The sequence below is a fragment of the Paroedura picta genome, chromosome 8 (assembly GCF_049243985.1).
Source record: "Paroedura picta isolate Pp20150507F chromosome 8, Ppicta_v3.0, whole genome shotgun sequence".
Classification (NCBI taxonomy): Eukaryota; Metazoa; Chordata; class Lepidosauria; order Squamata; family Gekkonidae; genus Paroedura; species Paroedura picta.
Window position 1 is genome coordinate 90,465,988 of NC_135376.1, and position 14,805 is coordinate 90,480,792.

Here is a 14,805-nt window from a genome sequence, read left to right on the forward strand (position 1 = left end):
AGAAGAAGAAGAAGAAGAAGAAGAAGAAGAAGAAGAAGAAGAAGAAGAAGAAGAAGAAGAAGAAGAAGAAGGAGTTGGTTCTTATGTGCCACTTTTCTCTACCCGAAGGAGTCTCAAAGCGGCTTACAGTCGCCTTCCCCTTCCTCTCCCCACAACAGACACCCTGTGAGGGAGGTGAGGCTGAGAGAGCCCTGATATTCCTGCTTGGTCAGAACAGCTTTATCAGTGCCGTGGCGAGCCCAAGGTCACCCAGCTGGCTGCATGTGGGGGGAGTGCGGAATCAAATCTGGCTCTCCAGATTAGTCTGCACTCCTAACCACTACACCACATGGGAAATATAGCCTTTGATGTGTTAAAAATCAACCAAAGTGGGGGGGGGGGGAGGTGAACGAAGATATATAAATGGTAGAGAGCTGCATCCCATAAAAACAGGCAGTCAGCTGTATGGTCAGACTAAAACAAAGAGTGTCTCATCTTCTGTTTTTTTTTTTTCAGGGGGTTATAGAGAGAGCCCAACAACGTTTAGTTAAGTTGTCTAGATATTCATTGGCCTCAACCAAATGCCTAGCAGAAGAGCTCCATTGTATAAGCTAAAACCAGTTCTGTCAGGTCCCTCAGCTCTTCCAGGCGTTTATTCGACCAGGTTGGGGTCAGGACAGAACTTTGTCAGGACTGTCCACATGCAAGGCCAAAGCTTTGACACTGAGCCCCACCAACAGGGCCAGATTTTCCCATAGAATTATAGAATCATAGAATCATAGAGTTGGAAGGGGCCATGCAGGCCATCTAGTCCAACCCCCTGCTCAATGCAGGATCAGACCAAAGCATCCAAGAAAAGTGTGTATCCAACCTTTGCTTGAAGACTGCCAGTGAGGGGGAGCTCACCACCTCCTTAGGCAGCCTATTCCACTGCTGAACTACTCTGACTGTGAAATTTTTTTTCCTGATATCTAGCCTATATCGTTGTACTTGAAGTTTAAACCCATTACTGCGTGTCCTCTCCTCTGCAGCCAACTGAAACAGCATCCTGCTCTCCTCCAAGTGACAACCTTTCAAATACTTAAAGAGGGCTATCATGTCCCCTCTCAACCTCCTTTTCTCCAGGCTGAACATTCCCAAGTCCCTCAACCTATCTTCATAGGGCTTGGTCCCTTGGCCCCAGATCATCTTCGTCGCTCTCCTCTGTACCCTTTCAATTTTATCTACGTCCTTCTTGAAGTGAGGCCTCCAGAACTGCACACAGTACTCCAAGTGTGGTCTGACCAGTGCCGTATACAATGGGACTATGACATCTTGTGATTTTGATGTGATGCCTCTGTTGATACAGCCCAAATTGGCATTTGCCTTTTTACCGCTGCATCACACTGCCTGCTCATGTTTAGTTTACAATCCACAAGTACCCCAAGGTCTCGTTCACACACAGTGCTACCTAGAAGCGTATCCCCCATCCAGTAGGCATGCTTTTCATTTTTCTGACCCAGATGCAGAACTTTACACTTATCTTTATTAAATTGCATCTTGTTATACTTATCTTTAATAAATTGCATCTTAGGCTAACTATTGCACCATAGGCAAACTAGGCTTCAGCCTAGGGCCTCAAGATCAAGAGGGGCCTATATTCCACATTTTTTATAAAGGTTAGTACCAATCACAACACGTTTCATTTAACATAATGATATATATATCACAGTAATGATGTATTTTTTATTTTATTATCTCTCATGTAAATTACAAACTTAAAAATGGGAGGTGAAAGGGCCACATAAGTGGAATAGCCTAGGGCTTCTTTTCATGTAAATCTGGCCATGCCCACCAACACTTATCACTGGACTGATATACTCGCTTGGTATCAGTCAGTTTTCCCAAGTCAAATGTAAAGTCAAGAAGTGATCTACAAAACCAGCATTTTGACATTCAAGGTCAACTGTAAAATGGTATGTTTATCCATCTTTGTTTTCCACAATGGCTCTCCTTTAGGCTCGATTAAGGCCTTCCCTATACCCAGCTAGGGGATCCTATGTTACGCAGGGGTTTGGACTAGATGGCCTGTATGGCCCCTTCCAACTCTATGATTCTGTGATTCTGTGATTCTGTATCCACACCCAGAAAAGGAAGGAATGCTCCAGGCCAAGGTTAGTCAAACTGCGGCCCTCCAGATGTCCAGGGGCTACAATTCCTATGAGCCCCTGCCAGCGGTTGCTGGCAGAGGCTCATAGAAATAGGGAAGGAAGCCTAGGGCGTCACTCAGCAGTGACATTCCCCCTCCTCCAAAATCTGCCCTTCCCATGCACCACCCACAAAATTTGCGGAGATAGTACTGGAGAAACTACCTACAACCTTGCTCTTTGACCACCATCTAACAGCTGACTTCTATATCTACAAGATAGCCTTCCAAGCATTGATCCCTGGAAGGTGAACATGACTTGAATGGCCAATCAACACCAGAAAAATCCAACATTTGCCAGGATCCCTTCATCGGTCCTGGACCTTATGTCCTTATCAGCTTTAAAAGAGGATCCAATAGATTCAAGAAGTGGTCTCTCAATAGCTACTAAACATGGTGCCTATGCCTAAAGAAAGCCTCTGCATTCAGAGGCACTAAACCTCTGATTCCCACTACCAGGAGCCAACATCAGGGGAAGGCCTTAACCTCATACTTTCTTTTTCCCCATCTAGAGGAACTGAGTGGCCACTGTATGAGACAGGAACTTGTTTGAGGTGGACTAGAAGGAGGGTGGACTAGAAGGAGCACTGGTCAGATCCAGCAGGGCTCTTTTTATGTTCTTACTTTGCCTTGCTTCTTCATTGTATTCATGTATACCATTTATATTCTAGAATGAATTGAAGGTGGCTTCAAATAATTAAAATAAGTGTATCCTTGAAGCACAGCCTACCCAAGATGTAACAGTTGCATTGATATGAACCAGTGGCCATTCCCCTCTGGAAAAGGGAGCCCTTGGCTAACCTTGGCACTTGCTTTCCTGATCAGAAACAAAACTGTGTGTGCCCAGGTGGAAGCATGTGGAGAAGGATGCCCTCCCCTCTCTGTGTAGAACCACTCTTGGCCTAGTAGTAGCCAGCTACGGACAGATCGGTCTCCTAAGTACCGATAAAGTTTTACGATGGGCCTAGTGCGTTACTGTTGTAAATCTTTAGGCTGCATAATTACAAATAATTAATTTAATAAGTGTGCCATATGAGGAAAGTAAATAAGGGGGAGACAGGAAGGCTCAACTGAGCATGACGGATTGAAAGAGACAACAAAAGCGCGAGTCGAGAGTTGAATATTAACCACTCGACGGGACGGCTTCAGGGCTGTCCAGGTCCAAGGCTTCTTTGTACAAAGTCATCTAGGGGGATGGCTCACTTCTGGGCTCTCAGAAGAGCCAAAGGACAGGTCACTTGGTATGCAGGTTCACAGCAGCTTCGAACCCCAGTGATAGCAACTCATGTGTAGATGGGTTTGATTTTGAGAGGGATCATGGCTGGGGGATGGGCAGGGAGAAAGTGCTCTAGCCTCCCTCACCCCCATCTGTGCTGTTCTTGTTAGCTGAAATAACCCAAGGCCTGCAGGGGTGGGAGTTGTTCACCTTGCAGGGCATTCATTATCTATTCCCTCTCTGGCCCCTGGGCTGCTTCAGCTGCGGAAAACAGTGCTAGGGACAAGGCAGGCGAGAGCCCCTCCTCTTGTGTTGTGATCCATCTCATCAAGGCCCTATGTGAGCTTCCACTGGGAACTGCAGTATGGATGCAGGGCTCTGCGATGAACTTCTATAACAAGTAATGCTGAGTTTGGCTCTAACCCTGACCCCTTCACACACTGCATAACTCTACCTTGGATGGTCAGGCTGGGATGCTCAAGACAAATGGAGAAGTCAGGTGTCTGGTCTCTTGACTGGCAACCTCGTTTGCCTTTTTAAAAAATATGTGAGCCCACCAGACAATATGACATAGGGCAGGGGAGGTAAAATGGACTCTCCAGCGGTCTGTGGACTACAATTCCCATAAGTCCCTTTCAGCACATTCTGATATGGGCTCATGGAATTGTAGTCCAAGGACATCTGGAGAGCCACAGATTGGCCACTCACAATATTCTTTATCCCATCATGAGAAATAAATATGTCGAACTGAAACACAGAGGTCATTTAGGCTGCTGATGGTATTACGGCTACTACTATTATTTCATCTTCTTATAATTTAATTTCTAGACCGTTCTTCCTTGCAAGCAGGCTTGGGGGTGGTTTACAATGACAATTGAGCATTTAAAACCGTAATGCAATAAAACATAGTAAAAACTGTGTGACTGCTGTGTCATTCCACCAGCCACCACTTACTTGGTGTTTTTATACTGTTACTGTGGTGGGAATTGTATACAGATATGCATAGGCTCTAAACCAAACCCACCCACCCCTGCACTCAGGCATTTTTCATGCCAAAAGTTGTTCCCATGGTAAAAACCCTTCCATCCTCTAAAGTGAAAGCAATTCAGGATTTGACACCTGCATGCTGAACACTCCCCAAGGACGATTGACTCCCTTTCAGATAGGACACAGGCTCTCTCAAGATAACCAGCTATTTAAAAAAAAAACAAGAAACAGGGAGGGGTGATAAGAAATAGACATACAGGCATAGCATGGAAAAATACCGATAAATCCCAGAAGCCCCTAGGATGCGTCCCCCCCTCCAGGTTGATGGCATAGTGCCAATAAGGCAGCATGCCAGGGGGGATATAGGAGAAAAGGGAGGCTCTTAAACTTCTGAACCATTCTGGCCTCAACCATGTAATGAGCAGAGAGGGACAATATCTGTCTTCTTATATGGGGGTCATCTGTTTAGTATTTAACTTGAGTCCAGACATGAATTTAACAACACAAATAGGCCAGTGCATGTGGGATTTATCCCTAATAAAATTTTCTCTAAGCAACACAAACATCAAAATTAATGAATTGTGGACAAACACAGAATTGCCCTATAGGCAAAACCCCCAAAGAGTACCACAACACCAAAATATAGCAATTTTCACATGTATTCCTCCCCCCTCCAATGTAAAACAATTTTCTCAAGACTGACACTTGATAAATTCTACCACGTTTCAATTACAATTTGGTGAGGCCACCAAGAACAGGATACACTGGCATCCCATAATCCTAGGGATGCCAACCTCCAGGTGGAACCTGGAGAACCCCCCCCCCCCCTCTCCTCATTACATTTGATCACCAGACCACGGACATCAGCTTCCCTGGAGAAAACGGCTGATCTGAGTTTGTACTCTATATCATTTTATCCTCTGTGGACCCTCCAAACTCTCCCCTCTCCAGGCTCCACCCCCAAATTGCCAAGAATTTCTTGACCCAGAGTTGGCATCCATGGTCCAGCCTACAGGCTGTTTCACAAACATCACAGTGAGTGCTTCCTTTAATACAATCCAACGGTTGCCCTTTTTAGTTTTAAAGGCAAATCATAGATACAGTCTCACCATAAGGCAACATGAAACGGCTGCTTCAGGTGGCATACAGAGTCCCCTTTACTGACATCTCCTTTCCCAATAGACCCCTGTTAGAGCTTTAAGCTCCCAAGAAGCGAACCTCCTGGTGATCCCTGGCCTGAAACAAATGTGCCTTTCATCAACCAGGGCCAGGGCCATTTTAGTCCTGGTCCCCACCTGGTAAAACACTTTGCTAGCAGAGATCCAGGCCCTGCATTTCCATGGGGCCTGTAAAACTGAGTTATTCTGTGGAGATTATGGCTGACGGTAGCCATTTTCCATCACTGGCTTCCTGTCCTACCATCCTTCCCTTCCTCAAACGATCAGCCCATTCACCCTTGAGTTCATCTTTTGAATCTAAGATATTATTTGTTTAAACAATTTTAGAGTATTTGTTCTTGTCATTATTGTGAGCCACCCTTTGTGGGATGGGTGGCCTATAAATCAAATTTATAAGCAAACTATCAAACAACGAAACAAATAAACGGGGCATCGCCAACACAGCAAGAGATGAACACATCAACTTTTTCCTTCAGAGTATGGAAATGTATACGGTCCACATTGCCTGTGTGCTATAGACACAAGCATTTTGAGCAGCTGCTATCCTTTTCTCCTTCATTTGTTTTTTTGTTTGTTTGCCCTGAAACCATTGACAAATACGTAGATCCACAGCAATATGCTATTATTAATGGCAGTGGCCCCAACAGCATCCGATGATTAATTGCATTAGCCAGTGCATTTACTGAATAATCATGCATAAGAACGTCTCGATAATGTATTATCTCAAAAAGCAAAGCCAATTTTATTTTTTTTCCCCCTGAACCTCATCCCCATTCCTGAGGCTCAAGACTGAGTATAAATTAGACGTTGCATCACTGGTCAATTCCACTTTTCACAGCCCACCACACCTCTGAGAGTTAATGAGAGTCTCTTGCCCAGAATTGCTAAAAACCCTCAAAGCTAGTCCGGTATGTAAGAAGACACACCGATAACTAATTGAACAATTAATTCAGAAAAAAACAAAAACAAAATAAAACCACTCGTCTTCTTGAGTGAACCCTCCAAGATTCTAGTATCTAAACTCCTTTTCAAACTTTGGGTAAACATCGCCAGATAAAATCAATTCGGATTAATTTCCCCTTTGACAGAGACATGTGCCATTCCTCGGGGATTGTGGAGAGCCCGCAAGGACCATTTTACATCTCTCGCTCCATAGGAAATAAATCACTGCTCCCTACTACAATCCTTCATTGAAGACTGTCATCGCCATTCAAAAGAACTAATTCAATCCGCGTCAGGTTCCACAGATTTGCGACGCCAAAATCCGAATCCCCGGTCAAAGAGCGTTTTTCAATCTCCTTCCTCGCGGCTCTCGTTGCTTGGCCTCAAGACTTACCGGCAGTGTTTGTGGGAGCCCGTTAAGGTTTCGATGACAAAGCATTCCCCGTCGTTCAGACAGTATGCGAGATCCTTGTCTTTGCATGGCTTAAAGTGCTCAGACAGTTCCGTGGAGTATGTTGTGGTATCTAGAGAGGAAAGCACAAGAAGAGGAAGAAAACCACTGTGAATCCGGGAAATCACACAAAGATAACTTGGCTTCCGCCAGGCCTTAAAATTTGGGGTTTTCAAGTCACGCACATGCAGGGCAGTTCCCAGGGGGAAGGGGATAGGGGAAAAGTACAGCAAGGGGGAGGTGGGACGGAATTCGACATATCAGGAGGGGAACTGAAGCAGTGGATCTAATGAGTACAATTGGTGGCGTTTGGAGGTCTCCTACTAGTACAATTATCTGGATACAACAGATATCAGTTTGCTCATAGAGAGTAGCTACTTTGATGGGTGATGTATGGCTATACACCTTGATGAAGTCTCACCTGTCTCCACACCCCACCTTTCCAGTTATTCCCAACCTAGAGCTGGAAGGCCTACAGTGAAGGGAGGAACCTAGCAGAACAGGGAAGTGTCTGTCCATCCCCCACACCTTACCAGACCCCTAATGTTCATTGTAAAGATTGGGTCAGGGAATAGAGTTGCCAACTGCAGGTTGGGAAATTCCAGGAGATTTAGGAGTGAAGCCAAAGGAGGGTGGAGTTTGGGATGGGGAAGGACTTAGGAAGGGGTATAATGTTTCTGTCTTTAAAAAAAAAACAGCCATTATCTTCAGGGGAACTGATCTCTGTAGTCTGAAGATTTTTTAAATTGTTATTCTAGGAGATCTCCAGGCCCTTCCTGGAGGTTCACAACCCTTTTAGTGAAACTGGCTGTTCAGCAACCTTTATCCCTAAGTATATCTTAAACATTTCCAGTTCTTGGCCATCTAGGGCTAATGTCCATGCTCTTATATTGCTTGTATGGTCCCAACACCAAACCAAAAGCACAAAAATGTGTATGAGTAATTTGAACAGAAACTTGCACACCCAATAATTTGCAAAATAATTTGCACACCAAAAGCAACAGAAATCTTTGCAACTGCAAGATGTGGTCAAGGCTACCTAAGAGACTTTTTCTACTGCAAATGCTCAAAGCTCAATCAGTTACGATCTTTATACTATTGCAAGGTGAGAAGGTCAACCTGCTAAACCCAACTATTTGCATCCATAGCACAACTCTCTGCCATGTATGACATTTCACGAGATGCTTCTCATTTTCAAAGGTCTAATGATCATTTCTGCCAACAAAAGTGCATCTAGTCAAGGCTATGGTCTTCCCAGTTGCAATGTATGGCTGTGAAAGTTGGACCATAAGGAAGGTCAAGCATCAAAGAATTGAGGCTTTTAAACTGTGGTGCTGGAGAAGACTCTTGCGAGTCCCTTGGACTGCAAGGCGAACAAACCGGTCAGTCCTAGAGGAGATCAGCCCTGACTGCTCTTTAGAAGGCCAGATCCTGAAGATGAAACTGAAATACTTTGGCCACCTCATGAGAAGGAAGGACTCCCTGGAGAAGACCCTAATGCTGGGAGCAATTGAGGACAAAAGAAGAAGGGGACGACAGAGAATGAGGTGGCTGGATGGATTCACTGAAGCGGTCGGTGCAAATTTAAATGGACTCCGGGGAATGGTAGAGGACAGGAAGGCCTGGAGGATCATTGTCCATGGGGTCGCGATGGGTCGGACATGACTTCGCCCCTAACAACAACAAATGATAATTTCATACATGAAGCAACAGGTTACAACATGCCAAGAGCCAGATAAAATATGTCTAATGTGTCTCCTCACTATGTGAATGATCAGTAGGATATGTAAAAATCAGATACAAAAAAGCTGAATGGAAGTCAATGATTTTTAATTGTCTTATTCATCTGTCGTTACAATTTGTATTATTTAATTGATTTAGTTCTTAGTTTATTCAAACAGTTTTAGACCAAATCAGTAATTAAAAAAAACAGATAACTGTAAGTAAAATAAAAAAAAACAAGAAGGGAGAAGGAACAAACCCTCATCTATAAAATAAAACACTGCACATTTAACACCCAACTCTAAGACGGCGGATTTTACAGGCAGCAGAAAAGAACTGTGCCATGATGGCTGACACAGTTGTTATCTTTCAATGGTGATTCAACTCACATGAATTTAATTTGGGGAAATCTATTGCCTACCTCTCAGTTTATGACGTTAGAAACAGCAATGGCTCCTCTTTTCCATATTATTTTCCTCTTTCTTATCGAGTTTTTTTTTGGGGGGGTGGGGGGTGGGGAGGTGTTTAAACCTTTACTGAAAACTAATCCTGACCCTCACCAGTTAAAAACTCCAGCAGTCTGTGATACCTCCAGGAGATATGGTGGAAGTCCACCAAGAGAGTGACCAAAGTAAGAATATATGAGAGTTGCAATGATGAAGAAGAGTTGGTTCTTTTATGCCGCTTTTTCCTACCTGAAGGAGGCTCAAAGCAGCTTACAGTCGCCTTCCCTTTCCTCTCTCCACCACAGACACCCTGTGGGGTGGGTGAGGCTGAGAGAGTGCTGATATCACTGCTCGGTCAGAACAGTTTTATCAGTGCCGTGGCAAGCCCAAGATCACCCAGTTGGCTGCATGTGGGGGAGTGCAGAATCGAACCCGGCATGCCAGATTAGAAGTCCGCACTCCTAACCACTACACCAAACTGGCTCTCTTGATGTGGGTGAAATCTGAGAAAGAAAGATAATCTGGTCTGTTCCTTCCACATTTCCCCCCACTCAACATTATGTGAGGCAGACAATCAGGTCTGAAAGCACCAATTTCCATAGGCCAAGGAGGGACTCAATGTTCATAATGGAACTCTTGAAACACAATGTTCACATAGCTCTTGCAGTCAACACAAGCACACGGACACAAGTTTCACAGCTCGCCGAGATCATCGTTCTCTATTAAATCAATGCCATTCTGATAAGTCAAGATATCCTTTAATTTCCTCCCTTTACCCATTTAGCCGTGGATTGTGACTGCAAGCTAAATGGTAAGAAACTACATTCTAATTTTTAATCAGAGCTTTTTAACTGCTATGCACTCAACGAGCAACACAATGTCAATCCAATTCCATTTAATTAGATTTCATCTGACAGTCAGTCTCGGGAGACTATGGCACCATATTACAGTGGGGAAAAAATCCTATCCCTGGAAATGTTAAATTATAGTAATTTCCGGAGCAGTGCTCTCACTATAGAGTCCAGTACAGTTGCAACCATTAGACAGTATTTTAATTTTCGCTATACAAACAGTGAGTTTGCCAACCACTGGAGGATGTGCCAAAGATGACATCTTTCCAAACTGGAAAATGCAAAAACAGTCAGCACAATGTTGTAGCATACGGAATCAGAAGGCCATCTAGTCCAACCCCCTGCTCAATGCAGGAGGCACACAGCAGTGTAATACTGATCCGACCACTAGAGGGAGCAAAACACCCTGAAGCAGCATGGACACAAGAGCAATGAAAATGAGATACCAGAACTACCCCCATATGCATCTCAAATATATGAAAACCAACCACATGTCTTGCTGCTTGCACAAACAGGCTAATGATTGGTTATTTCTGCATGCAGCATTTCCCCCACTCCCGTTCTTCATCTTTATACCTCAGCTTATCTTCCAGAGAGCTCAGGGCAGTGTACCAGGTTCCACCCAATTTGATCCTCACAATCAACCTATAAGGTAGGCAAGACTGAGAAAGAGAAAGTCATCACAGTTTTCTTACAGTCAATATTTCCTGCATACCAGCAGTATCAGGCCTGATTTCTTGGGCCATCAGAATTACCCCCCAGCAGCCATGGATACAATCAGCATCTCATAGGTTTGTTTAATGGAAATATATTAGAGCAGCTTAATGAGAAGCCGGTAGTAAGGCATTTCCACAGCCAAGAAGTTTCAACCAACTCCCATTAAACTGCCCTAAGTAAAACCAGAGAAGGGTTTTTAAAAGGTCTATTTTCCCATCGTCCACTAAATCAGTGACTTTCAACCTGTGGTATGTGTACCACTTCTGGGAGACAGAAATAATCTGGATTTAACACAGGGCTTTCATACCCACTATTAAGAATTCAGCCTCCTTCATTTGCCATGCCCTCCTAAAGGAGTGATGTGGCGTCTCTTCCTGATCCTATCTGCCACTCGTTATCTACCTGTGACCTTTCGGCATGCTAGTAGTAACCATGGGCATTCAACATTTCTCCTAACTCCCTGTTGCCCCTGGCAAATGCTTAGAGCAGCAGTGAGGAAAAATATATTTTTTAAGGCCATTGGGTTGAGGGTGTGATATCACTTCAAGGGTAAAAAGCAGGAGTGGTACTGCGCTTCTCTAGGAATTGCCAGAAACTCCGTGATAAAATGATAGAGTTCTCCTCAATTCCCAGAGAGGACAGATTTTACTTCCAGGTTATTCCCTTAAGTGACATCACACCCTCGCTAATGGCCAGCCCACCATAGCCTCACCCCAATTTGGTACCCTGTTCATTTGTAGACTGGGCCTGGTGACCTTATGGGATTACCTAACGCTTGCAGGAACATAAAAAAGAAGAGTAAGGATGCCAGCCCAGACCCTTTCCCTTACCTGTGGCAACTTCCCTGAGACACTGCTGTAATGTCAGAGTGGGAGGCTGTACTCTCCAGGAGCACCCCCTCCTTCACACTTACACAAACCCAAAAGAGAATCCGACATGCTGACGTCACATAGAAGACAGGTTGGAGATGCTGGGGGCGATGTCTTGGCTTTTGGGAAAACTCTATGGTAAAAAAATCAGCCTCAAACTATAGAGATGTGCTTGAAACCCAGAGTGTTACCTCCAATGCCCCTGACATGTCAAAATAACTTCTGGGTGATGTCAGGATGTTTTCCATGATCCCGGTGAATGTGTGTGTGAGGGGGGGAGAGGTCCGGGGGGATGAGAATTGCCGCAAAAATGGCTGCTTTGGGTGGTTTTGGCCCTGCTATCTGAAGAAATGCCAAAGTAGGCTTTCTCCCAGCCTCTGGGAGGGTCTGGCATCCCTATCTGAGAAGCATGCTGTGCCATCTGCTGATACCTTGGAACAGGGTTGTTAATCACACAACCCTGAAGAAAAGAATGGGGCATTTATTTATTTAGTGCAAGGGGTTGGACTAGATGACCCATGAAGTCCCTTCCAACTCTATGATTCTATGATTCTAGAGTCAATTTTTGTGGCTGTTCTGAAAGAGTCTTCTCCATTCTGGGAGGTTTTCTCCCCAACTGTCATGATTATCATCAGTCATATAATAAAATGGTATCTATTTCCAGAGAGAGGCTAACTCATAGCTAGATCTCCATTGTTTATTCCATGAACAATCTTTTTAAAATTCCCAAACCATCTCGGGAGAACAAGTTTCCCTGATGTGGCAACAAGTAAACAAGAGAAGGAGTTAGAAATATAGCTAGGTATCTCTTCCCAATACTGTGCTACATTGTGCCTACCACGAGATGCAATATATATCGCCTTATCGCTGAATACAAATGAGAACATTTTTAGGACTTGCAAATCTAAAGCAATTCCCTCTCTATTTATGCACTTATCTCTATGCAAAGTTCTTTAAAACCAGCTCAGAGCTTCACGAAGGGCTACAGGAAAGTCAGGGAAAGAGCATACAAGTGAGAAAAACAAATTAACCCTAAATCACGTTCCAACCAGATCCAAGCAGAAAGAATGTGGACAAAAGCTTTCAGCCAGCATGCCAACCTGCTTGCCAAAAAGCAACATGTCAGCTAGGTATACCTTCAGCAGGGTTGCCAACTACGGGTTGGGAAATGCCTGGAGGTTTTTGAGGTGAAGCCTAGGGGACAGCAAGGTTTGTATCCATTTATTTGGAACTTCCTTAGAACTGCATAATGCTAATTGCATTTTAATGTCCAGCAACCAATTTCAGTCCTGATAGATGTCCTGGGCTACATTCCAGGATCAGATGACAAAGAACAGGAAGTTGAGAGGGGGCATGATTGCTCTCTTGAAGTCTTTGAAAGGTTGACACTTAGAGCAGTGGTTCTCAACCTGGGGGTCAGGACCCCTTTGGGGGTTGAACAACCCTTTCACAGGGGTCGCGGCAGAGCAAGCAGCTTGGCCCCCCACCACCCACAACAGCCTTGCGGGGTAGATCAAGAGAGTGTTCGTCTGTCTGGAGCAGCGGAAAAGAGCGAGATCAGCATGGTGGGACAAGAGGCAGAACTGAACTGAGAAACCCCGGGGGGGGGGGGGGGAATTATATACAGTCATGAACAATGGATCTTCACACCATTGGTCAGTTTTGGTTTAATTTCTGTGAAAGAACACTTGCATAATTTTATGGTTAGGGGTCACCGCAACATGAAGAATTGTATTAAAGGGTCACGGCATTAGGAAGGTTGAGAACCACTGACTTAGAGGAAGGCAGGGAAAGATTCCTGTTGGCAGCAGAGGGAGTGGACCATCAGTAACGGGTTTAAACTGCGTATTGAATGGTACTGGCTAGATATCAAGAAAACATTTTTCATAGTAAGAGTAGTTCAGCAGTGGAACTCTCACTGACAGTCTTTAAGCAGCTGCTGGACAGATAACTTATCCTGGATGCTTAGGCTGATCCTGCATTGAGCAGGGGGTTGGACTAGATGGCCTTTATAAACCCTTCCAGCTGTATGATTCTATGTCCCTGCCAGCACAGTGGCAGCATTTCTGGTGTGTGCTGGATGTGACAACTCCACATCATTGTTGACACCAGCCTAGGTGTTCTTTTGCTGTTGATGTTTCCTGCTAACCATAATTTTCCAGGACAGAGGTTGCCGGGGGAATGAAAGATGAAATACTGGGTATGGGGGGGGGGGACAGATAAAGGCAGGTTGGCTGATGGGTGGAAGTAAAGAAGGAAGCAGGAAAACAGGAGATGATGTGAGAGCTTCTGGGGAAGAGAAAAAATAAATGGTGAGGAAAGATAGAAATAAGATGTCCCAAGCAAGAAATGGTGGGTCCCCTGGTTGTCACTAGCTGAGGAGGATACAGATAGATAAAGAGGTTTAAAGAGTCTTGGATCTATTCAGAACATCATCAAATTTAAATAAAATAGCATACAAAATGCCAAGATATTTTAAAAGCCCTTCAGAAGGATTCTGTGTTGCTGTTATGCCCCCATAATGGATGAGGGTCAGAACTCCTCCATGCTGAGATTTGTATGTGTTTGAAAAACCAGTTAGGAGAAAATCTACCACTTCCCTCTCTGACTGGCTCCTTTCATCGCAAATAGTACCAAGGAGGTTTGCTCCATTGCTAAAAGGGGTCATTGGGTTATGTCCCCACATGCCCTAATGTTTAATTCCCTTCCTGTTGCTTCCTCATTATACCCTCACAATTCTTGTACTGTTTGCAAGGATATTTGCAAATAACTGCCAAATTATCAACGTGGCCATCGTTTAATCACCTCCTTCTTAAAATTGCAGGTTGTCCTTGAACCTTCTCAAAAAATCTTATAGACCTCTTACAGCCATCAGGCTCACACAGGAACCTATAATATTGATTCCAGTTTTCAAGACTTGAGCCTGGCGGTCAGTGATAGGACATGTTGGTGGACATTAATCCATGAGGCATGGGTGCCTAAACTTTGGCTCTCTTGATGTCCATGAACTACAATTCCCATGAGTCCCTACCAATCCAAGCAGGGGGCTCATGGGAATTGTAGTCCATGGACATCTGGAGAGCCACAGTTTGGCCATATTTGCCATAGGGTCACCATAAGATGGAAGCGTTTTGACAGTGCTCAACACACACGCAGGGCTCCCACTGTCCAGGTGGAACCTGGAGACCTCCCAAAATTACAACTGATCTTCAGATAACAGAGATCAGTTCCCTGCTTTGGAGGGTGAACTGTAAGATCCCGC

General features: G+C 44.5%; 1 protein-coding gene across 4 annotated transcripts in view; it reads right to left on the reverse strand.

Annotated features, from left to right (window-relative positions):
- NRG3 (neuregulin 3) overlaps positions 1–14,805 on the reverse strand; it is an 805,324-nt gene that overhangs the window by 467,963 nt on the left and 322,556 nt on the right. For all 4 annotated transcript variants that reach the window (XM_077350812.1, XM_077350811.1, XM_077350814.1 and 1 more), the window contains exon 2: positions 6,882–7,011. In XM_077350812.1, the coding sequence (XP_077206927.1) occupies positions 6,882–7,011 (130 nt within the window). The remainder of the gene's footprint in view (positions 1–6,881; positions 7,012–14,805) is intronic.